We start from the raw sequence: 24,081 nt of genomic DNA, 5'->3' as shown, positions 1-24,081 counted from the left end.
ACCCACTGACACCTTTCTTGGTGCCCATGAAGTACTTTCAAATAAATGGGTGGGGCCAAGTAGGGCTTTTTTCCTGCAAGACTCTTGACTGGCCGTTGGAGATTTGATTGGCTGCACAGATTTTCTTTGGCAGCAAATGCCACCCCAGCAGATGGATTGTCAGTTTGTGACTGAAGTTGTGGCAGCCATTTTGTGGCTGACTCCTCCTCCTCCTGTGGAAGCCATTATGTGTCAGCGGCCATTTTGTGATGGGCTCCACCTCCTGCAGCAGTAGAGTTGATGATGTCGTCAAGAAGTGACATCATCAATATGGCGGCGCCCGTGCGGGGTCACTCTAGGCGTTTCCAGGAAACTCTATGGTTTTCCCGGACGCTCTAGCCATTTGGGAGGTTAAAACTCTATGGTGCAAAAGTACCATAGAGTTTTTAACCTCCCAAATGGCTAGAGCATCCAGGAAAACCATAGTTTTCCTGAAACCACCTAAGGCGATGTCATTGCAGGGGGAGGTTCTCAACCTGCCGGCCCACCTCAGGCTGATTCTCCCCACCAGCCTGATGTGGGCCGGCAGGTTGAGAACATCCCGGGTGGGAAATTCCCCGCCCGGATAATGGGGTTGGTAACCCTATGTGGCAGCTGTTTTGTAGCTGTGCCCACCATGATGTGTCAGTCTCCCAAAGATTCCCACAGGCTCAAAATGTTTGGGGCCCCTGCTATGAACTGTGGTTGTCACCAAAGAAGGTCAAGATTTTCTCACACTCCCATGCCGAATCCCAGACCCCAGGACCTTGAACTTTGCACCAGATTTCTGCCAGACAAGACCTCCTTAAATGGGGGTGAGGGTAATTTCAGCCCCTGTTCCATCTGTAGATTGGAATACCTTCCTGAGTCTGTGACCCAAGAGAGACCGGAAGCTCAATGAAATCTCACTCAATGCAATTGCTGAGCAGTCAGATTAGAATGGATAAAAGTCCTTCTTCACCCAAAGGGTGATTAACATGTGGAATTCACTGCCACAGGAGGTGGTGGCAGCTACAAGCATAGCCACCTTCAAGAAGGGATTGCAGAAACATCCGGAGCAGAGGTCCATCAGTGCCTATTAGCAACAGCATATTATTGGAACTGCCTGGAACAGTGATGCTCTGTATTCTTGGTGCTTGGGAGGGCTTCTAGTGTCCTGGCTGCACTGATGGACCTCCTGAGGGCTCCTGGTTTTCTTGGCCACTGTGTGACACAGAGTGTTGGACTGGATGGGCCATTGGCCTGATCCAACATGGCTTCTCTTCTGTTCTTATGTGACACAGAGTGTTAGACTGGATGGGCCATTGGCCTGATCCAACATGGCTTCTCTTATGTTCTTATGTGACACAGAGTGTTGGACTGGATGGGCCATTGGCCTGATCCAACATGGCTGCTCTTCTGTTCTTATGTGACACAGAGTGTTGGACTGGATGGGCCATTGGCCTGATCCAACATGGCTTCTCTTCTGTTCTTATGTGACACAGAGTGTTGGACTGGATGGGCCATTGGCCTGATCCAACATGGCTTCTCTTCTGTTCTTATGTGACACAGAGTGTTGGACTGGATGGGCCATTGGCCTGATCCAACATGGCTTCTCTTCTGTTCTTATGTGACACAGAGTGTTAGACTGGATGGGCCATTGGCCTGATCCAACATGGCTTCTCTTCTGTTCTTATGTGACACAGAGTGTTGGACTGGATGGGCCATTGGCCTGATCCAACATGGCTTCTCTTCTGTTCTTATGTGACACAGAGTGTTAGACTGGATGGGCCATTGGCCTGATCCAACATGGCTTCTCTTATGTTCTTATGTGACACAGAGTGTTGGACTGGATGGGCCATTGGCCTGATCCAACATGGCTGCTCTTCTGTTCTTATGTGACACAGAGTGTTGGACTGGATGGGCCATTGGCCTGATCCAACATGGCTTCTCTTCTGTTCTTATGTGACACAGAGTGTTAGACTGGATGGGCCATTGGCCTGATCCAACATGGCTTCTCTTATGTTCTTATGTGACACAGAGTGTTGGACTGGATGGGCCATTGGCCTGATCCAACATGGCTGCTCTTCTGTTCTTATGTGACACAGAGTGTTGGACTGGATGGGCCATTGGCCTGATCCAACATGGCTTCTCTTATGTTCTTATGTGACACAGAGTGTTGGACTGGAGGGGCCATTGGCCTGATCCAACAGGGCTTCTCTTATGTTCTTATGTAACAAGGAGTGTTGGACTGGATGGGCCATTGGCCTGATCCAACATGGCTTCTCTTATGTTCTTATGTGACACAGAGTGTTGGACTGGATGGGCCATTGGTCTGATCCAACATGGCTTCTCTTATGTTCTTATGTGACACAGAGTGTTGGACTGGAGGGGCCACTGGCCTGATCCAACGGGGCTTCTCTTATGTGACAAGGAGTGTTGGACTGGATGGGCCATTGGCCTGATCCAACATGGCTTCTCTTATGCTCTTATGTTATCCTTGCAGAATGTGTGATCGAAGTTGACGGGCGACACGTGTCTGATGGAGAGACCTGGAGGGACAGCGCTGACGACTGCGTCACCTGCTCATGCAGTGTAAGACCTAGGAGGGTTCCCTCACAAGCCCCCACCTCCCCAAGCCAGAAGGAGGAGCGTTTTCCTGGTAGAATCCTAGAGTTGGAAGGGACCTCCAGGGTCATCTAGTCCAACCCCTGCACAAGGCCAGAACTTCACAAATCTTTCCCCCCCCCTATGCACAGCCCCAGTGACCTCCTGCTCCATGCCCTGAATATGGCAACAAAATAAAAATGGACAAATGAAGTAATGGGGGAGGGTGCCTGTGTTTCTTGCGGTTTGGGGGTGCCAGGTTGGAGGGGAAGGGGGCGGGGGAGCTGTCCTAACCAAGCTCCACCTCGCGGCTCCCATTTACTCACAGCCCAGTTCTGACTAGGATGATTAAAGGTTTGGAACCCTTTCCCTATGAAGAAAGGTTCAAACGCTTGGGGCTCTTAGCTTGGAGAAATGTCGACTGCGGGGTGACATGAGAGAGGTTTAAAAGATTATTCATTGTCTGGAGAAGGTAGAGAAAGAAGTCCTTTTCTCCCTTTCTCACAATACAAGAACTCGTGGGCATTCGATGAAATTGCTGAGCAGTCGGGTTAGAACAGATAAAAGGAAGTACTTCTTCACCCAAAGGGTGATTAACACGTGGAATTCACTGCCACGGGGGGGGGGGGGTGGCGGTTATAGCCATAGCCAGCTTCAAGAAGAGATTGGATAAGCATATGGAGCAGAGGTCCATCGGTGGCTATTAGCCACAGGGTATTGATGGAACTCTCTGTCTGGGGCAAGTGATGCTCTGTATCCTTGGTCCTTTAGCGGGGGCAACAGTGGGAGGGCTTCTACTGCCCTGGCTCCACTGGTGGACCTCCTAATGGCCCCCTGGGTTTATGCCACTGTATGATGCAGAATGTTGGACTGGGTGGGCCCATGGCCTGGTCCAACATGGCTTCTCTTATGTCTGGGGCTGTGATGCTCTGTATTCTTGGTGCTTGGGGGACAAGAGTAGGAGGGCTTCTGGAGTTCTGGCCCTGCTTGTGGACCTCCTGATTGCCCCTGGGTTTTGACCATTGAATGATACAGAGCGTTGGACTGGATGGGCTGTTGGCTTGATCCAACATGGCTTCTCTCATGTTCTTATTTCTAGAGCAGTGATGCTCTGTATTCTGGGTGCTTGGGGGGCAAGAGTGGGACGGCTTCTGAAGTTCTGGCCTCACTGGTGGACCTCCTGAGGGCACCTGGGGTTTAGCCACTGTGTGACAGAGAGTGTTGGACTGGATGGACCACAGGCCTGATCCAACATGTCTTCTCTTATGTTCTTCTATGACCCAGAGTGTTGGACTGGATGGGCCATTGACCTGATCCAACATGGCTTCTCTTATGTTCTTCTGTGACACAGAGTGTTGGACTGGATGGACCACGGGCCTGATCCAACATGGCTTCTCTTATGTTCTTCTGTGACACAGAATGTTGGACTGCATGGGCCATTGGCCTGATCCAACATGGCTTCTCTTATGTGACACAGAGTGCTGGACTGGATGGGCCATTGGCCTGATCCAACATGGCTTCTCTTCTGTTCTTATGATATCTCTCTCTTTGTCTCAGCTGGGGCACATTGAGTGCCACATCCAGGAATGTGTGCCGGTGGTGTGCCAGGATGGGCAGCTGAAAGTGCAGACGCCAGGACACTGCTGTGCCCAGTGCCAAGGTACGATCAGAAACCCCATGGCGGAGCCCGTCAAATTACACAAACTTGCCAAGTGCGAGAGGGTCGGGAGCAGAGCCTTCTCAGGGGTGTCCCCCCTTCACTGTTGGCCAGACAGAGGCTCCAGCTCAGGCGTGTCAAACTCATTTTGTTACGAGGGCTGAATCTGACATAAATGAGACTTTATTAGGCTGGGCCATGTCGGGTTAAGCCATGTGTGTTCCTATTTAAGATTAGATAGCAGAGATAGAAACTTTATAAAGGACACAGACAAATATAATTAAAGATTTAAAAAAAACCCCTTAAAACATGCTTAAAACATTAGCACTAGTTGGCTTTAAGGTGCTTTCTTTGTATTTCTCCCGTGGAATCCAGGAAACTGGGCAAAGGAAGCTCTGGCTCTTTCCTTCCTTCCCCAGGGGACCAGGAGGGGGAGGAGCCTCAGCCAATAGAAGGAAGAGAGGCCTGGCTCAGTAGCTCTGCTGTGCGATTGAGAGAGCCTGGCAAGGCAAGCTGTTCCCCCCCTTCCTCCCCAAGGGAGGATCCTCAGCCAGTGGAGAATATAGAGGTTTTGCTCGGTAGCTCTGCTGTGCGATTGAGCAAGCCTGGCAAAGCAAGCTGTGATGCAGAAGGAAGCAAGAGAGAGGGAGCAGATGGCAGCCAGTGTCTTGGGGGTATGATAGGAGCCCTCCGGGGACCTGATTCAGCCCCCGGGCTGCATGTTTGACTCCCCTGCTCTAACTAATCGCAGGTTCCAATCCCAGCTCATCCCCTGTGGGTTCTCAGCAGAGCCTACCTCACAGGGGCGTTGTCAGGAGAGAAGGCAGGAAGAGATAGTTCCCCTGGATGCCTCAAAGGGAGGAGGAGAGAAAAGCGTATTAGATCGGCAGCCTGCCTGTTTCACCCGCAGTTGCTTCCAAGATGGGGTGACTTCCACTTAGGGTCACCAGCAGGTCTGGTGGAAAGCATCTTGTCAATTTAAGAGAGGCTTCGGGGCTTCAGCGGCCCCGTGGCACAGAGCGGTGAAGCAGCTGTACTGCAGTACTGTGGTCGGAACTCTCTGCTCACGACCTGAGTTCGATCCCCGGCGGAAGCTGAGTTTTCAGGTAGCCGGCTCGAGGATGACTCAGCCTTCCATCCTTCCGAGGTTGGTCAAATGAGTCTCCAGCTTTCTGGGGGGAAAATGTAGACGACTGGGGAAGACAATGGCAAACCACCCCGTAAAACATCTGCAGTGAAAACGCTGTGGAAGCAATGTCACCCCAGAGTCGGAAACGACTGGTGTTTGCACAGGGGACCTTTCCTTTCCTTTCCAGTTGAAAAAGCCCCGTGGCGCAGAGTGTTAAAGCTGCAGTACTGCAGTCCAAGCTCTGCTCACGACCTGAGTTCGATCCCGACTGGTGCTTGCACAGGGGACCTTTCCTTTCAGGGGTAGAAACGAGCAGGTGAAGCTTCTTGTGGCATGGAAAGAACAGAATCATAGAACTGGAAGGGCCATCGAGTCCAACCCTCTGCTCAGTGCAGGATCAGCCTAGAGCAGGGGTGTCAAACCTGCAGTTTGGGGGCCAAATCAGGCCCCCAGAGGGCTCCTATCAGGCCCCCGAGCAACTGGCTGTCGTCTGCTTCCTTCTCCCTCCCTCTTGCTATCTTCTGCATCACAGCTTGCTTTGCCAGGCTTGCTCAATCGCGCAGGAGCTGCAGAGCAAAGCTCCTCCCCTGGGGTGGAAGGAGGGGAAGGAGAGCTTCCTTTGCCAGACTCTCTCAGTTGCCTCTCTTCCTTCTGTTGGCTGAGGCTCGACAAGCCAGCGAGGTGGATTAGGCTGAGTGCCTGTGTCTGGTCTGTGTCGTTTATAACGTTTATGCCTCCCCCCCACTACCTGGCATTACGTTTTATAACACGCATGGCCCCGGCCCAAAAAAGTCACATTTATGTCAGATCCAGCCCTCAAAACAAATGAGTTTGACACCCCCTGGCTTAGAGCATCCCTGCCAAGCATTTCCAGATGCTGCATGGTCTTTCAAACAGTGTTTGAAAGGTGTTTGAAGCAGTGAGGGAAAGCTCACCGTTTCCCCTGGTAGCTGATTCCACTGACAGTACAATCATGGTCACCAAGTTCTTTCTCTCTTTACCGAATGCACACTGAAGTTTGTCGGAGATATTTGGTTCATGTAGCCAAAGGTTGTTTTTTTTTAGGAGCTCATTTGCATATTAGGCCACACACCCCTGATGTAGCCAATCCTCCAAGAGCTTACAGTAAGCCCTGGAAGAAGAGCCCTGGAAGCTCTTGGAGGATTGGCTACGTCGTAGCACTGGGAAAAGTGCAGAAAAGGGCAACTGGAATGATTCAAGGCTTGGAACCCTTTCCCTAGGAAGAAAGGCTAAAACGCTTGGGGCTCTTTAGCTTGGAGGAACGTCGACTGCGGGGTGACATGATAGAGGTTTTAAAAATTATTCATTGGATGGAGAAGGTAGAGAAAGAAGTCCTTTTCTCCCTTTCTCACAATACAAGAACTCGTGGGCACTCCTTGAAATTGCTGAGCAGTCGGGTTAGAACAGATAAAAGGGAGTCCTTCTTCACCCAAAGGGTGATTAACATGTGGAATTCACTGCCACAGGAGGTGGTGGCGGCTACAAGCATAGCTTCAAGACGGGATTCAATAAACATATAGAGCAGAAGTCCGTCAGTGGCTATTAGCCACAGCGTATTGTTGGAACTCTCTGTCTGGGGCAAGTGATGTTCTGTATTCTTGGTGTTTGGGGGGGGCACAGTGGGAGGGCTTCTAGTGTTCTGGCCCCACTAGTAAACCTCCTGATGGCACCTGGATTTTTTGGCCATTGTGTGACACAGAATGTTGGATTGGATGGGCCACTGGCCTGATCCAACATGGCTTCTCTTACGTTCTTATGTCAAGACATGCAGAGTAGTTCACTCCAACAAGGTTTCCACCCACTCAGCCATTCTCCTTGTCTGAAAGCCCGGCGGGGTGTGTCCAAGTAGCCGGTAACCCGTGGCCTCCTCTCCTTCCCAGATCCCAGCATCAGCTGCTCCCACCTGGGCCGCACCTTTCAGGCCCACGAGCAGTGGCAGGTGGACGAATGCACTGCCTGCACCTGTGTCTCCGGGGAGGCCCACTGCCGCAGCAAGCGCTGCCCTCCGGTTGCCTGCGCAGCGGTGAGTGGAAGGCATCCAGCTGAGGGGGAAGAGGGAAGCGAAGCCCGGGGAAGGATCCAGGCAAGGAACAGTGTTTGAGTCTTGGCTTAGGGGTGGACGTTCTAAGGAAGACCCTCGTCGCAGTGGCTCTGCCTTGGACCTTTGCATTCTCATTTATAGAGTTTATATCTCCTGCTACCCAGCATTACATTTGATGACACACACCGCTCGGCCCCACAAGGGTCCCACTTACGTCAGATCCGGCCCTCTTGGAGAGCCAGTTTGGTGTAGTGGTTAAGTGTGCGGACTCTTATCTGGGAGAACCAGGTTTGATTCCCCACTCCTCCACTTGCACCTGCTGGCATGGCCTTGGGTCAGCCGTAGCTCTTGCTAAGTGGTTAAGTGTGTGGACTCTTATCTGGGAGAACCAGGTTTGATTCCCCACTCCTCCACTTGCACCTGCTAGCATGGCCTTGGGTCAGCCATAGCTCTGGCAGAGGTTGTCCTTGAAAGGGCAGCTGCTGTGAGAGCCCTCTCCAGCCCCACCCACCTCACGGGGTGTCTGTTGCGATTGTGAGCTGCTCTTCAGAGACTCTTCGGAGTGGGAGGGCAGGATATTAATCCAATATCTTCATCTACCTCACAGGGTGTCTGTTGTGGGGGAGGAAGGGAAAGGAGATTGTGAGCCGCTCTGAGACTCTTCGGAGTGGAGAGCAGGATACAAATCCAATATCTTCATCTACCTCACAGGGTGTCTGTTGTGGGGCAGGAAGGGAAAGGAGATTGTGAGCCACTCTGAGACTCTTCGGAGTGGAGGGCGGGATACAAATCCAATATCTTCATCTACCTCACAGTGGTGTCTGTTGTGGGGGAGGAAGATAAAGGAGATTGTGAGCCGCTCTGAGACTCTGAGTGGAGGGTGGAATATGAATCCAATGTCGTAGTCTTCTTCGTAACTGTTGGAAATTTTTTTATGAGGAATTATTTAAACTTTCCAAGACGGTTCAATGGGACCGCTAGATCACAAAAGAGTTGCGAGATCTTTCATATTGAAAAGATTATATATTTTATTTCTAAAGGATAGGGACATTGGGATGAAAATAATAACACTATAGACTGCATTCTTAAGCCAGGGATCCCCAACACCCACGTGGTGGACCGATACCGGTCCACGCAGCCTGTGGCACCGCACAACCTTTCCGCGCAACCGGTCCACGCAGCCCCCTGTGGCGCCACGCAGCTGTTGCCCCCCACTCCGTAGTGCCTCTTCCTCCCTCAGTTTTTACAATTTTAAGGCTCCGGCAAGGGGTGGTAAAGCTGCCTCCTGGCCTCTTGAAAGGCTGACCTCCCCCCACAACCGATCAGCTGATTGGCGGGGAAAACCGCAATAACAGCAGCCAGCAACCCGCTGAAAAACCTGTGCCTCTCTTGCCTCCTCCCCACTTCCTTCCCATGCAGAAAAGTCCTTCTTTCTCTGCCTTCTCTATCCCAGGCCAAGGGCAGTGCACCTTTTTCGACAGCTCAGTGGCTGCTGTTGCTGCAGTTTTCCCCGCCGATCAGCTGATCGGCGGGGGTGGGGTTAGCCTTTCCAGAGGCTGGGAGGCAGCTTGACCGCCCCTTCCAGGGCCTTAAAATTGTAAAAACCGAGGGGGGGAGGTGCCGCAGGGGGGCAGGGCGGGGGCCAGATTTGGTGCCCCCACCCTGCCGACCCTGGGGCCGCAATGGGTGGGCTGTCCCCAGTGCCAAAAAGGTTGGGGGCCACCCCTTTAAGCTATTACTAACAAGCTGATACTCAGTCAGCTCACCCTAAACAAGACTGCCAACAGCTCTTCAACTGTCGTTTTTTTCAACCCTCTGCTTAACATTCCATCAGCGCTCGTCCGACGGACAGGTGAACGTATTTAACACTATAATGACCGAACGTTAGACGTTGCCTGGACATCAAATATAAACCCTCAGAATTCCGACAATAACAAAGGAGTTCGACACCCCTGTGCTAGAGGAAGGAGGGGTGGGAAAGCAAACTTGATGCTCTCGTTCCCTTCCCCGTGTTTGGCAGGATGAGACCCCCGCCGTTACCCCTGGCATGTGTTGCCCGCACTGCGTGCCCCGTCCCGCTACCTGCGTGGCCTTTGGCGACCCGCACTACCGCACTTTCGATGGCAAGATGGTCCACTTCCAGGGCGGCTGCACCTACATTATGGCTCAGGACTGTGACGGAGGAGATTTCAGGTGAGTCCGGCTCTCTCCCAGTTACTCTCGGGGCTGTGGTGGCACTGTGGCAGGTTGCCAGACCCAGGTGGGAAGCAGACGAGACCCGTGTTCTACAAAAGAAGTCAATTTCAGTGAAATTTACAAGAATATGCTGCAGTTGCTGCATACAAAGAATTTTATAAAGATGATATTGGATTTATATCCCGCCCTCCACTCTGAAGCATCTCAGAATGGCTCACAATCTCCTTTACTTTCCTCCCCCGCAACAGACACCCTGTGAGGTGGGTGGGGCTGGAGAGGGCTCTCACAGCAGCTGCCCTTTCAAGGACAACCTCTGCCAGAGCTATGGCTGACCCAAGGCCATTCCAGCAGGTGCAAGTGGAGGAGTGGGGAATCAAACCCAGTTCTTCCAGATAAGAGAGCTATGGCTGACCCAAGGCCATTCCAGCAGGTGCAAGTGGAGGAGTGCAGAATCAAACCCGGTTCTCCCAGATAAGAGAGCTCTGGTTGGTCTAGAATGCAAAGTGGTAAAAAGTTAGGATCCAAGGGCAAAATAGTGAAATTAACAAATTGAAAGAACAATATGTTGTCAAAGGCTTGTCATGGTTATAGTCCATTGGTTGTTGCAGATTTTCTAGGCTATGCGGCCGTGTGCTTGGCATTGTGAGACTTGGAAAAAGGAAAGGAAAGGTCCCCTGTGCAATCACCAGTCATTTCCGACTCTGGGATGACGTTGCTTTCACAACATTTTCACGGCAGACTTTTGACAGGTGGTTTGGCATTGCCTTCCGCAGCCACCTACACTTTCCTCCCCCAGCAAGCTGGGGACTCATTTTACGGACCCCAGAAGGATGGAAGGTGGAGTCAACCTTGGGCCGGCTACCTGAATCCAGCTTCCGCTGGAATTGAACTCAGGTTGTGAGCAGAGAGTTCAGACCACAGTACTGCAGTGCTGCTGCTTTACCACTCTGCGCCACGGGGCCGCCACTTGACCCAGAGAGAATTCCAGTTTTCTGGGTTATACCTCTGAGGATGCCAGTCACAGTTGCTGGCAAAACATCAAGTCTCACAATGCCAAGACCACAGCTACACAGCCCAGAAAATCTACAACAACCAAATTGAAGAAAAAAAAGACGACTGCAGATTTATACCCCGCCCTTCTCTCTGAATCAGAGACTCAAAGTGGTTTACAATCTCCTATATCTTCTCCCCCCACAATAGACACCCTGGGAGGTGGGTGGGGCTGAGAGTAGTTCTCCCAGAAGCTGCCCTTTCAAGGACAGCTCTGCTAGAGCTATGGCTGACCCAAGGCCATTCCAGCAGCTGCAAGTGGGGGAGTGGGGAATCAAACCACACTCAGAGTGGTTTACAATCTCCTATATCTTCTCCCCCCACAACAGACACCCTGTGAGGTAGGCAGGTCTGAGAGAGCTCTCCCAGAAGCTGCCCTTTCAAGGACAGCTCTGCAAGAGCTGTGGCTGACCCAAGGCCATCCCAACAGCTGCAAGTGGGGGAGTGGGGAATCAGACCCAATTCTCCAAGATAAAGAGTCTGCACGCTTAACCACTACACCAAACTGAAAGAATATTTGGTCTGGATAGCATTTGCATGGAAAACCAATAAAGCAGGAATAAAGTGCTTGTACCTTGAAAGTGCTAGGAGAGTTCGTTCCTTAGGAGATTCAAAATGAAGGTTTTAGTATCATGTTGCTGTCTCTTCCGTGAAATCTCCCTTTTTGTTTTGCTGTAGCCTTCAGGTGGGGCCTGGAGATCTCCCAGGATTACATCTCCAGATGACAGAGTTCCATCCCCTTAGAGCAGGGGTGTCAAACAGGCAGCCCAAGGGCCAAATCAGGCCTTCTGAGGGCTCCTATTAGGCCCCCGAGCAACTGGCTGCTTCCTTCTCCCTTTCTCTTGCTTCCTTCTGCATCACAGCTTGCTTTGCCAGGCTTGCTCAATCACATAGGAGCTACAGAGCAACGCTTCCATTTTCTCCATTGGCTGAGGCTCTTCCCTTGGGGAGGAAGAGGGGAGGGATAGCTTGCTTTGCCAGGCTCTCTCAATTGCACAGCACAGTTCTGAGCCAAGCCTCTCTTCCTTCTATTGGCTGAGGCTCCCCCCCCTCCTGGTACCCTGGCGAAGGAAGGAAAGAGCCAAAGCTTTCCCCAGTTCCCAGGATCCCTTGGGAGAAATACAAAGAAAGCACCTTTAAGACCAACAAATGCTAACGTTTTAAGCATTGTTTGCTACCTAATGTTAAATAGGGACACATGCGGCCCGGCCCGACATGGCCTGGCCCCAAAAGGTCTCATTTATGTCAGATCTGGCCCTCATAACAAATGAGTTTGACACCCCTGCGCTAGAGGAAATAGCTGCTTTGGAGGGTGGACTCTTTGACAATATACCCTCCCCTCTGGGTTTTGTGCCCCACGCAGTATCCATGTGACCAACGATGACCGTGGGCGCCAGGGTGTGTCCTGGACCAAGGAAGTGACAGTGTTGATCGGTGACACCACCGTGCAGCTGCTGCAGGACCGGGTCGTCATGGTGAGGAGGACTGGGAGTGGCGGTTCTGGCCAAGGGAGGCTTCGGGTGGGCTCCCACGGCATCGACAGCTTCCTGGCAGGGTTGTGAGAGCTATCACAAACACCCAAGCCAGGGGGTTGCCAAACTTGCTTAGCGCAAGAGCCACACAGAATAAACATCAGATGTTTGAGAGTCGCAAAACATGAACCAATATTTACACACGTCTTTATTGAAATTCTTAATACTTTATTTGACAGAAATATAAAGTACAGGATGTATGCACTTTACAGCATGACTGTACTAGAAGAGACTTTTTTAAAAAAAAAGATGGGAATAACAGTCTCCATAAGACCAGCACAGGGAAAGGTTAAGGATTTTTTTTTTTTTTGCACTAGTGGGAGAAGAAACACACGTGTACCATATAAATCACTGGCCACCATTTGCATCATTGTGCATGTCTCTTTGCCTTGACACCAAGGTTAGTAAATAAGCTTCTGCAAGAGCTTATGAAATTAAGACGGAACCCTGCGCAGCCCTCTTCGATTCCATCCCTCCTTCCAGTGGCTCCCTTGGCTCTTGCACTCTCTTTCCCCACTCTAGGTCTCCAGGTGATCTCTGTGGTAGAGGAGGAAAGTTTGCAAGCTTCCTATTTTCTCCTCCTCTGCTTCACACATGGCAGAAATAGTCGCCTACTGAAGTCCCAATGCTGATCATGCTTGCTTGAGAGTAAGCCTGCATTAAGTTCCTCCTTGATCTCCGTTTGCACGCAAGCAAACGCAGGCAGGCAATGCGCCTGTCACAAGCCAGCAGTCCGCAGATCTCCTTGCCTTTCCCCAGGTGGATTCCCAGACTGTGACCCTCCCCTTCCTGAAGGAACCTCACCTGTACGTCGAACTCAAGGCCAACACCCTCCTGCTGAACACCAACATCGGTGTGAAGGTATGAAGCGCCAGGCGGATGGGTGGGATCGCAAAGGGAGGCCAGCTGGGGATAAAAGGCACAGCGGGACTTATGTTGTTGAAGGCTTTCACAGCTGGAGTTTATTAGTTGTTGTAGATTTTCTGGGCTGTATGGCTGTGGTCTTGGCATTGTAGAACCTGACGTTTCACCAGCAGCTGTGACCGGCATCCTTGGAGGCATAACACAGAAGGCTAGATTCTTTCTGTGTCAAAGTGAGAAGAAGATGGTAGGCAGGTAATTTATATCTACTCGGGAAGGTGGGGTAGGGCTGTGTCCTGAAAAACACAAAATGCTCTACATCTTACAACAGCACCACAGGTAAGATTACAATTTCAACAGCCAATCCTTCTGCAAACGAACTTCCTCAGGAAAGCTCCTCCATTAGCATGTCACAGCCTGTGAAACTCCTACAAGATAATAAAAACATAAGAGAAGCCATATTGGATCAGGCCAATGGCCCATCCAGTCTAACACACTGTCACACAGTGGCAAAAAAAACAACCCCAGATGCCATTAGGAGGTCCCTCAGTGGGGCCAGGACACTAGAAGCCCTCCCACTGTTGCCTCCCCAAAGCATCAAGAATGACTCAGCTCTACCCCCACCTTCCTGATATAAATTACCTGCTTACCATCTTCTTCTCACTTTGACACAGAAAGAAAGAATCTAGCCTTCTGAGCTATACCTCTGAGGATGCCAGTCAGGTTCTACAATGCCAAGACCACAGCCATACAGCCAGGAAAATCTGCAACTAATGAACTCCGGCCATGAAGGCCTTCAACAATATAACATGTATGTCTGCTTGTCTCCCTCTCTGTCTATCCCAGGTGCTCTGGAATGGCCGCTCCCATCTGGAGGTCAGCGTTCCCGGCACCTACAAAGGCCGCACTTGTGGTCTTTGCGGCAACTTCAACAGCTACCCTCAGGATGACCTCCGGCTGCGGACCGGGCAGCTCACTCTGTCAGAAGCCGCCTTTGGCAACAGCTGGAAGGTAAGTCTGGAGGGAAGGGCAGGGATGCACGAGAACGCAGAATCTGGACTCGCATCACCCAGCAACAGGAAGGGAAAAGGGGGTCGTAGTGGATCATACGCTGAACATGAGTCAGCAGTGTGATGCGGTGACTAAAAAGGCAAATGCGATTTTGGGCTGTAGCAACAGAAGTCTAGTGTCCAGATCATGTGATGTGATGGTATCGCTTTACTCTGCTCTGGTAAGACCTCACCTGGAGTCTTGTGTTCAGTTTTGGGCACCACATTTTAAGAAGGATCTAGACAAGCTGCAATGGGTCCAGAGGAGGGCGACGAAGATGGTGAGGGGTCTGGAGACCAAGTCCTCTGAGGAAAGGATGAAGGAGCTGGGGATGTTTAGCCTGGAGAGGAGGCAGCTGAGAGGTGAGAGGATCACCATCTTCAAGTCCTTGAAGGGCTGTCATACAGAGGATGGTGCTGAATTGTTTTCTGTGGCCCCGGAAGGTAGGACCAGAGCCAAAGGGTTGAAATTAAATCAAAAGAGTTTCCGGCTCAACATGAGGAAGAACTTCCTGACCATTAGAGCGGTTCCTCAGTGGAACAGGCTTCCTCCTTGGGAGGTGGTGGGCTCTCCTTCCTTGGAGGTTTTTCAACAGAGGCTAGATGGCCATCTGACAGCGATGAAGATCCTGTACATTTAGGGGGAGGGGTTTGTGAGTTTAGAGTGGTTCCTCAGTGGAACAGGCTTCCTCCTTGGGAGGTGGTGGGCTCTCCTTCCTTGGAGGTTTTTCAACAGAGGCTAGATGGCCATCTGACAGCAATGATGATCCTGTGAATTTAGGGGGAGGTGTTTGCGAGTTTCCTGCATTGTGCAGGGGGTTGGACTAGATGACCCTGGAGGTCTCTTCCATGTCTATGATTCTATGATTCTAAATCAAAAGAGTTTCCGGCTCAACATTAGGAAGAATTTCCTGACCGTTAGAGTGATTCCTCAGTGGAACAGGCTTCCTCCTCGGGAGGTGGTGGGCTCTCCTTCCTTGGAGGTTTTTCAACAGAGGCTAGATGGCCATCTGACAGCAATGAAGATCCTGTGAATTTAGGGGCAGGTCTTTGTGAGTTTCCTGCATTGTGCAGGGGGTTGGACTAGATGACCCTAGAGGTCCCTTCCAACTCTATGATTCTATGATTCTAAGAGGCGCCAGTAAGATGGGAGGGCTCGCTTTTCCCTCTCCAGTGGGTGCATCAGGGAGATGGAAACCCCTGTGGAGCTGAAGCAGCTGGAACACATATGGTGCGTTCACACTACACTAAATAATGCATTTTACACAGGGCTGGCCCTAGGGAGCAGTCTTGCTGACCGCTGCCCCCCCCCCCGTGCTGCGCCGCGCCCCTCCACTCCCCCTGCCCCCTTTGCAGCACCACCTCCTCCCTCACTCACAATTTTAATGCCCGCGAACGGGTGAAGCACTGTGCTCCCAGGGCTCTTTAAAGGCCGCTGGCTCCTATGTAGGGCTCCCAATCCCCAGGTGGGCGGTAAATAAGGAAACTTGTGGCGTGGAGTTCAGGCAAAGCAAGAAAAAGACCGCGCACCAAATGTTGCAATGTAAGTGCAAAACACTCTTTTGCGCAACAACTTTATCACTGTGATTCTTAAATGTCCTCCAATCTCACAGTCATATCTTATCAGTATGCAAGAACCCTTCGTGCATGCTGATAAGATATGGCTGTGAGCTGTTGCCCATGCACAGGTTCCGGGGTGTAAAAATAGCGGCCAGAGGCAGTGCAAAGGAAACACGAACTTGAACCTAGGACTCGTGTCGCTGCTGCTACACCTGTTGAATCACTCTTCAAAGAGGAACAGCCATAGGGCTATCCGCGTCTCTCAACGGAAAGACAAGAAGACAGCAGATTTTCATTCCTGGCAACATTTAAAGTTTGAGTTTCTACTAAGGAAGAAGATTTGGGGAAGAAGATTTTGGATTTATATCCCGCCCTGTACTCTGAATCTCAGAGTCTCAAAGCGGCTCACAATCTCCTCTATCTTCCCCACACCCCCAACAAACACCCTGTGAGGTAGGTGGGGCTGAGAGTGCTTTTACAGCAGCTGCCCTTTCAAGGACAGTTTCTATGAAAGCTCTGGCTGACCCAAGGCCATTACAGCAGCTGCAAGTGGAGGAGTGGGGAATCAAACCCGGTTCTCCCAGATAAGAGAGCTCTGGCTGACCCAAGGCCATTCCAGCAGCTGCAAGTGGAGGAGTGGGGAATCAAACCTGGTTCTCCTAGATAAGAGAGGTCTGGCTGACCCAAGGCCATTCCAGCAGGTACAAGTGGAGGAGTGGGGAATCAAACCCAGTTCTCCCGGATAAGAGAGCTCTGGCTAACCCAAGGCCATCCCAGCAGCTGCAAGTGGAGGAGTGGGGAATCAAACCTGGTTCTCCTAGATAAGAGAGGTCTGGCTGACCCAAGGCCATTCCAGCAGCTGCGAGTGGAGGAGGGGGGAATCAAACCCGGTTCTCCCAGATAAGAGAGCTCTGGCTGACCAAAGGCCATCTCAACAGGTGCAAGTGGGGGAGTGGGGAATCAAACCCGGTTCTCCCAGATAAGAGAGCTCTGGCTGACCAAAGGCCATCTCAACAGGTGCAAGTGGAGGAGTGGGGAATCAAACCCGGTTCTCCCAGATAAGAGAGCTCTGACTGACCCAAGGCCATCCCAGCAGCTGCAAGTGGAGGAGTGGGGAATCAAACCTGGTTCTCCCAGATAAGAGAGCTCTGGCTGACCCAAGGCCATTCCAGCAGCTGCAAGTGGAGGAGTGGGGAATCAAAGCCGGTTCTCCCAGACAAGAGAACTCTGGCTGACCCAAGGCCATTCCAGCAGCTGCGAGTGGAGGAGTGGGGAATCAAACCCGGTTCTCCCAGATAAGAGAGCTCTGGCTGACCCAAGGCCATTCCAGCAGCTGCGAGTGGAGGAGTGGGGAATCAAACCCGGTTCTCCCAGATAAGAGAGCTCTCGCTGACCCAAGGCCATTCCAGCAGCTGCGAGTGGAGGAGTGGGGAATCAAACCCGGTTCTCCCAGATAAGAGAGCTCTGGCTGACCCAAGGCCATTCCAGCAGCTGCGAGTGGAGGAGTGGGGAATCAAACCCGGTTCTCCCAGATAAGAGAGCTCTGGCTGACCCAAGGCCATTCCAGCAGCTGCAAGTGGAGGAGTGGGGAATCAAACCCGGTTCTTCCAGATAAGAGAGCTCTGGCTGACCCAAGGCCATCTCAACAGGTGCAAGTGGGGGAGTGGGGAATCAAACCCGGTTCTCCCAGATAAGAGTGTTTTTCTTGCTTTGCCTAATCCCCAGGTGGGGGCAGGGGATCCCCCTGTTTGGAGGCCCTCTCCCCGCTTCAGAGTCATCAGAAAGCGGGGGGTGGGGGTGGGAAATGTCTGCTAGCAACTCTATTATTCTCTGTGGAGACTTATTCCCATAGAAAATAATGGAGAATTGTTCCACAGCTATCTGGGGTTCTGGGGGGGGGCTGTTTTTTTGTGTTGAAGCACCAAATTTTCAGTATTACATCCAGTGCCTTCCCCCAAACTACCCTCCACGTTTCAAAAAGATTGGACCAGGGGGTCCAATTCTATGAGCCCCAAAAGAAGGTGCCCCTATCCTTCATTATTTCCTATGGAAGGAAGGCATCTAAAAGGTGTGCGGTCCCTTTAAATGTTATGGCCAGAACTCCCTTTGGAGTTCAATTATGCTTGTCACACCCTTGCTCCTAGCTCCACCCCAAAGTCTTCTGGCTCCACCCCCAAAGTCCCCCGATATTTCTTGAATTGGACTTGGCAACCCTACGTCCTATGCCGGCCTTCCGGTGCACTCAGGACGATCAGCGCTGGGGCAGCAGTGGCAGGAAGGACAAGTGAGCCGCTGAAAGAGCAGCCATGCCACTGCCTCCTCCCCACTTCCTTCCTAGAGTGGAAAGGAAGTGGGGAGCAGGCAGCGGCATGGCTGCTTTTTCAGCAGCTCACTTGTCCTTCCCGCCGCTGCTGCCCCAGCGCTGATCGTCCTGAGTGCTCCGGAAGGCCGGCATAGGAGCCGCCGGCCTCCGTGCCGCTTTACCCGCTGATCAGCTGATTGGCAGAGGGGGCGGCCTTTAAAGAACCCCGGGAGCGCGGCGTTTCACCGCCTGCTCCTGGGCAATAAAATTTGGAGGGAGGGAGGGGGAGGCAAATAGGGATTGGCCCAGGGGGCGGGGGCCGATTTTGCCTAGTTTGCCTAGTGGGCGAGCTGGCCCTGATTTTACATCTGGATTTTTGCTCTCCTTACACAGTAAAAGAAGCGGCCCTGTGGCGCAGAGTGGTAAAGCAGCAGTACTGCAGTACTGTGGTCTGAACTCTCTGCTCACGACCTGAGTTCGATCCCCGGCGGAAGCTGGGTTTTCAGGTAGCCGGCTCCAGGTTGACTCAGCCTTCCATCCTTCTGAGGTCGGTCAAATGAGGTCGGTCCCCAGCTTGCTGGGGGGAAAGCGTAGATGACTGGGGAAGGCAATGGTAAACCACCCTGTAAAAAGTCTGCCGTGAAAACGTTGTGAAAGCAACGTCACCCCAGAGTCGGAAACGACTGGTGCTTGCACAGTAAAAATCCTTTCCTTACACAGTAAAAATCCGGATATAAAATGCATTATTTAATGTCGTGTGAACACACCAATCGAGTTGCTCCAGATCTCGCCAGAGCGGCCGATTCCAGTCACCGTCCCCCGGAGCAGAGTTACGCCCTTCGAACCCCATTGAAGTCAAGGAGATTAGAACGGCTTAACGCTGCAAAGGATGGCACTGAAGGTCCCTTTAGGAAAGCCATCCCTTCTGACCCTCAGATGAGGGGATTCGCCAGGCGACAAGGATATCCGTATCGGCCTCCCTGGTAGGCCCACTGAAAGAAGAGAAGTGGTAAATAATATAACATTTAGAGTTGTTGTTATGACAATTACGGAGCCAGTGTGGTGTGATCGTTAAGACCTCCCCTGCTTTCGTTTGTTCGAAGGCGCTATTTATATTAACTGGGGATGGGGGCGGCTGATTTGTAGCATCAAATTGCTCCACCACTCCTACCTGGCATGGGGGCCGGCACATATTGGAACAAAACTCATGGCCATAGGTACTTCAGACCATCAGGAGAGCCCGTATGGTGTAGTGGTGAAGTGCGGCTCACAATCTCCTTTATCTTCCTTCCTCACAATGTAGCAGGGAAATAACGAGGCGCACACTTACTGATTGAAAACGAGGTATTTTACTATTTGGCACCAATAGCAAGGTTCATTTGAGCAACAAGGCTCCCAAAAATAACGAACCCCGCACACTTCTCAGACCATCCGCTTTAAGCAAAAACGAGCCTGCAGCCTGGCCCCTTACACGTTATCTGATTCACTTCCCCCCTCCCCTTTCTCCCTGGTAGTTCTCCAGTGTGTCTGCTTATCTTTATTCAACAAGGAGTTTCCTGCTATCAATACACATTTGTGACTCACACCCATTTGGGCTGCCTGGCTTCAACAGTTTAGCAAAAGCTCCTCTGAGGGCCTCCCAACAGTCACTCTAAATGTTGCATCAGACATTCTCTTTTGAAGGCACAAAACCATATTTTCATTTATTATTATTATAGGGGTATTCATTAATTATTCAGGGGTCTCCCCTTCAACAACAGACGCCCTGAGGTAGGTGGGGCTGAGAGAGCTCTGACAGAAGCGTCCCTTTTAAGGACAGCTCTGCGAGAGCTACGGCTGAATCAAGGCCCTTCCAGCAGCTGGAAGTGGAGAAGCGGGGAATCAAACCTGATTCTCCCAGAGAAGAGTCTGCGCGCTTCGCCACTACACCAAACTGGCTCTCACAGAGAGGTCCTCACAGAGAGGCCACTGGGGGAGGGGTCTTCCCAAGACTTGGCCTCCCCCTCAGAACTGCTTCATTTGGGGGGCACAGGCTCACCCCCCCCCCGCAAGCAGCTGCCCGCTGTCGTTTCTTTGGCACAGGTGGTCAGCGACAACACCACAGAACGTGGCGGCTGCGCCGATGGGCAGGACGTAGACCCCTGCAAAGAGACCGGCTACCGCTCCCGCAAAGAAGCCAACGCCCGCTGCAAGGCGCTGAAGCTGCCGCCGTTCGAGCGCTGCCACGCCGCCGTCCCTCCGGAGCCGTTCTTCGCCTCCTGCGTCTACGACCTGTGCGCCTGCGGGACGGCCAGTGGCGACGACTGCCTCTGCGAGGCCCTGGAAGCCTACGCCGCTCAGTGCCGCCATGCTGGGCTGGTGCTGCAGTGGCGGTCGCCCACACTCTGTGGTGAGGACCTAAGAACGTGAGGAAAGCCACCTGCAGGGCCATAAGAACGTAAGAGAAGCCATGTTGGATCAGGCCATTGGCCCCTCCAGTCTAACACACTTCTCTTGTGTTCTTCTAACAGAAGAACACAAGAGAAGCCATGTTGGATCAGGCCAGTGGCCCATCCAGTCTAACACTCTGTGTCACAGAAGAACACAAGAGAAGCCATTTTGGATCAGGCCAATGGCGCATCCAGTCTAACACTCTGTGTCACAAAAGAACATAAGAGAAGCCATGTTGCATCAGGCCAGTGGCCCATCCAGCCCAACACTCTGTGTCACATAAGAACACAAAAGAAGCCATGTTGGATCAGGCCAGCGGAGATGCAAAAGGAAGCAAGAGAGAGGGAAGCAGACGAGAGCCAGTTGCTCGGGGGGGCGGGGCTGATAGGAGCACCCTGGGGGCCTGATTCAGAACCGGGGCCGCATGTTTAACACCCCTGCATTAACCCCTCATTGCCCAGTATCTAGGGTTGCCAAGTCCAATTCAAGAAATATCTGGGGACTTTGGGGGTGCAGCCAGGAGCCAGGGTGTGACAAGCATAATTGAACTCCAAGGGAGTTCTGGCCATCACATTTAAAGGGACGGCACACCTTTTCAATTCCTTCCTTCCATAGGAAATAATGAAGGATAGGGGCACCTTCTTTGGGGGCTCATAGAATTGGACCTCCTAGTCCAATGTTTCTGAAACTTGGGGGGGGGGTATTTGGGGGGAGAGGCTATACTGAAAATTTGGTGCCTCTACCTCAAGAAACAGGCCCCCCCTCCAGAGCCCCAGATACCCACGGCTCAATTCTCCATTATTTCCTATGGGAATAAATCTCCATAGGGAATAATAATAGAGTTCCCAACAGACATTTCCTCCCCTCCCCCCGCTTTCTGATGACCCTGAAGCGGGGGGAGGGCGTTCAAAGCGGGGGATCCCCTGCCCCCACCTGGGGATTGCGCAGTCCACCAAGAGAATCACGGCAATTGTCGGCAGAGAAATCCAAAGCACAAGGCTTTCCGTGAAAACCAGCCTTCGTACGACCAACAAACTCACCAAATAATTCAACAATTACAAAAGCATATATTAATTCATGAAAGACCGTGCAATTAGTCCTTAACAAAACAGGGAAGGTGATCACCAAGAATCAATCCAGTCTTTATAGCAATCGTTGCTCAGTTCATTCCAAGGAATCCTGGTGAAATAGTTGTGCAGTTGATAAGTGTCCCTCAATCTATGCAGCCAGCAATCCAAAAGGCTGAAAAGAACAAGGTTGTATAGGAACCCTTGTTTCGCACAGGCTTCTTCGAGCTGCAGAAATCCTTTTTACATTTTCATACCCTGGGCAACAAACGCCATTCCATTACCGCATTGAAAGTGCCTGAGCGACGATTGCTATAAAGACTGCATTGATTCTTGGTGAACACCTTCCCTATTTTGTTAAGGACTAATTGTACGATCTTTCATGAACTAATATATGCTTTTGTTACTGTTGAATCCCCACCTGGGGATTGGGAACCCTACCTGGATCATGGCCCCATGCAGACATCATAACCCACCGCCCCACCCCACCCCCCAAAAAAACACGTCAGGAGGTCCATTCGCAGAATCCCAGCATGAGACAGTCAGGGTCTCAGCAAGCGTCCCCATCTTCTCTGCCTTATCTCACTCTTAGAATCATAGAGTTGGAAGGGACCTCTAGAGTCATCTAGTCCATGTTGATGCGCCCGTGTTTAAGAGGGTGGTCTTTAGTGACCACCTTGCAAGCACATTCTTATCAGTTAGCCAGCCTCCCACGGCTCATAACTTTCCTTATCTCCTCTGGCCCGTTCTGCCAGAGCATCTACCGTACCATCTCTAGTATAGAGGCACATTCATTTTACAACATTTTACAGCTTTGAGTTTTCACGCCTCAGTTTAACAGTTACAGTTTATTTTCTGCTTAACACATTTGTAGCAGCCAGCCTTGTCTTTGAAGTTACATTCATTCCTTCCATTGAAGGCCTTGAGGGCTTCCCAAGCCTCCTCTGCTGTCTGGTGCCCTCGAACATGCACCAGCTGGTCGTCTGAGACACTTAGGATGATAGTGGCTAGAGCCTTTTGATCCTGCCGGCGTGGGATCAGCGGGAGGAGCTGACACACAGTCCCATAGCCCCTCTCGCTTCAGGAAATGCTCTAGCCTCAACTACCAGGTATTGTAGTTGGTGGTGGTCAGTTTATCCACCGGCACGGTAGCTGCTGCTGTAGCCATCCTGCTCAGCGTCCAATGTTCAGCCACTGCTGGTCTCACTTCCAAGACAGCTTCTGGAGCACCTCAGCATCCTTCTTCACCACCTCTCTCAGAGCTTACAGGCGCAGCGGAAGCGTGCTGGGCCCATAACCCTGTTGATGCACCCGTGCTTAAGAGGGTGGTCTTTAGTGACGCAAAGAATGAAGGCTGCACACAGTGGTGTTAAAACCACTATATACAGTTTATTTACACCTCTCACTCTCCTTTCCAACAAAGTGCTCCTCTGCTCTCCACCTTTCATACCCCACACACAGTAAAGTGTCTTTGTACATTTATACATCCAGTACTGCCAGGTAACCAATCAGCTTCCTGCTGAGTCATGCTGACTTTGCTCTGGGCTGATGCAATCTGGCACCCAGCCACCTCCTGTCATTTAGATGATCTACCTGGCAGATCAGTTTCACTTTCCCAGCATGTGCTAGAAAAAACAGGTTCTAAGGCTTTTACATATAACTGACAGTCCAATCCCCTGCATGATGCAGGACACTCACAAACTCTCGTGTCCCTTTCTCTCTCCCCCCTCAGCCGTGGGCTGCCCCCAAGACAGGGGCTACGTGTTTGACGAATGTGGACCTCCCTGCCCCAAGACCTGCTTCAACCACGCTGTGCCCCTGGGGGTGCTGGAATCCCACTGCTTCAAGGCCTGCGTGCCAGGCTGCCAGTGCCCAGCCGGGCTGGTGGAACACGAAGCTCACTGCATCCTGCCCGAAGCCTGTCCTCCCATCGTCCACGGCACCCTCTGAATTGGAACTGGGCCGCGCTGGCCTTGGAGAGCCCTCGGGTCATCGTCGAAGAGCACGCGCTCTGTCCAGAGGAAGCCGAACCAAATCAGCAAGGGTGGAAGGACGGAGTCCCGGGGAATCTCCGGTTTCTTTTAAAAAACGAGATTCTAGTCCTCGTGACCGAGGAGGAAAACTGTGGGAACTGCTTCTTCGGTGTCGAGAGAAAGTCCCAGGAGAGCCGAAAGCTTGAATCGTGAAGCCAGAATAAATTATGCAACACTAAGTAAACGTATGCGCGTTGCATAATGAGGCAAAGGAGGGGGAGATCTTGGTCATAAAATGGTGCGCATGCTCTTTCATTTTTTGGCCAGAATATAAACACTCCCCTCTGGGCCCTAAAATGTCAACTGGCCTCCTTTCTCTGGGAGTTCATCAACCTGGAAGAACAGATTCAGAGCCAAATAAATAGAATTGCTTGCAGATGTACTCTGGGTTGACATTTCCAAGGCAGAGTCTCCTGTGGAAGTTTTCTTCCTTGTAGAGTGGTGAGGAGGGGAGCTAAACCTAGCTTGACGTTGAAGTGATGGAGAGGGAAGAGAAAACCCCTCTGAGCTTGTTGTTAAAGAGAAAAGGAAGGAAAAGGCTCCAAACCA

General features: G+C 51.7%; 1 protein-coding gene across 1 annotated transcript in view; it reads left to right on the top strand.

The window, feature by feature from the left end:
• Positions 1-23,465, top strand: part of KCP (kielin cysteine rich BMP regulator) — a 152,762-nt gene extending 129,297 nt beyond the window's left edge. The window contains exons 40-48 of the mRNA XM_060244477.1: positions 2,504-2,592; positions 4,162-4,264; positions 7,292-7,434; positions 9,473-9,645; positions 12,062-12,173; positions 12,990-13,091; positions 13,938-14,102; positions 20,085-20,391; positions 23,232-23,465. Of these exons, the coding sequence (XP_060100460.1) occupies positions 2,504-2,592; positions 4,162-4,264; positions 7,292-7,434; positions 9,473-9,645; positions 12,062-12,173; positions 12,990-13,091; positions 13,938-14,102; positions 20,085-20,391; positions 23,232-23,449 (1,412 nt within the window). The 3' untranslated portion in view covers positions 23,450-23,465. The remainder of the gene's footprint in view (positions 1-2,503; positions 2,593-4,161; positions 4,265-7,291; positions 7,435-9,472; positions 9,646-12,061; positions 12,174-12,989; positions 13,092-13,937; positions 14,103-20,084; positions 20,392-23,231) is intronic.
• The last annotated feature ends 616 nt before the right edge of the window (positions 23,466-24,081 follow it).

This window comes from Heteronotia binoei, chromosome 8 (genome assembly GCF_032191835.1).
Source record: "Heteronotia binoei isolate CCM8104 ecotype False Entrance Well chromosome 8, APGP_CSIRO_Hbin_v1, whole genome shotgun sequence".
Taxonomy (NCBI): domain Eukaryota; kingdom Metazoa; phylum Chordata; class Lepidosauria; order Squamata; family Gekkonidae; genus Heteronotia; species Heteronotia binoei.
Note: the sequence above shows the minus strand (reverse complement) of the source record. Positions and strands in the feature narration are given on the sequence as shown.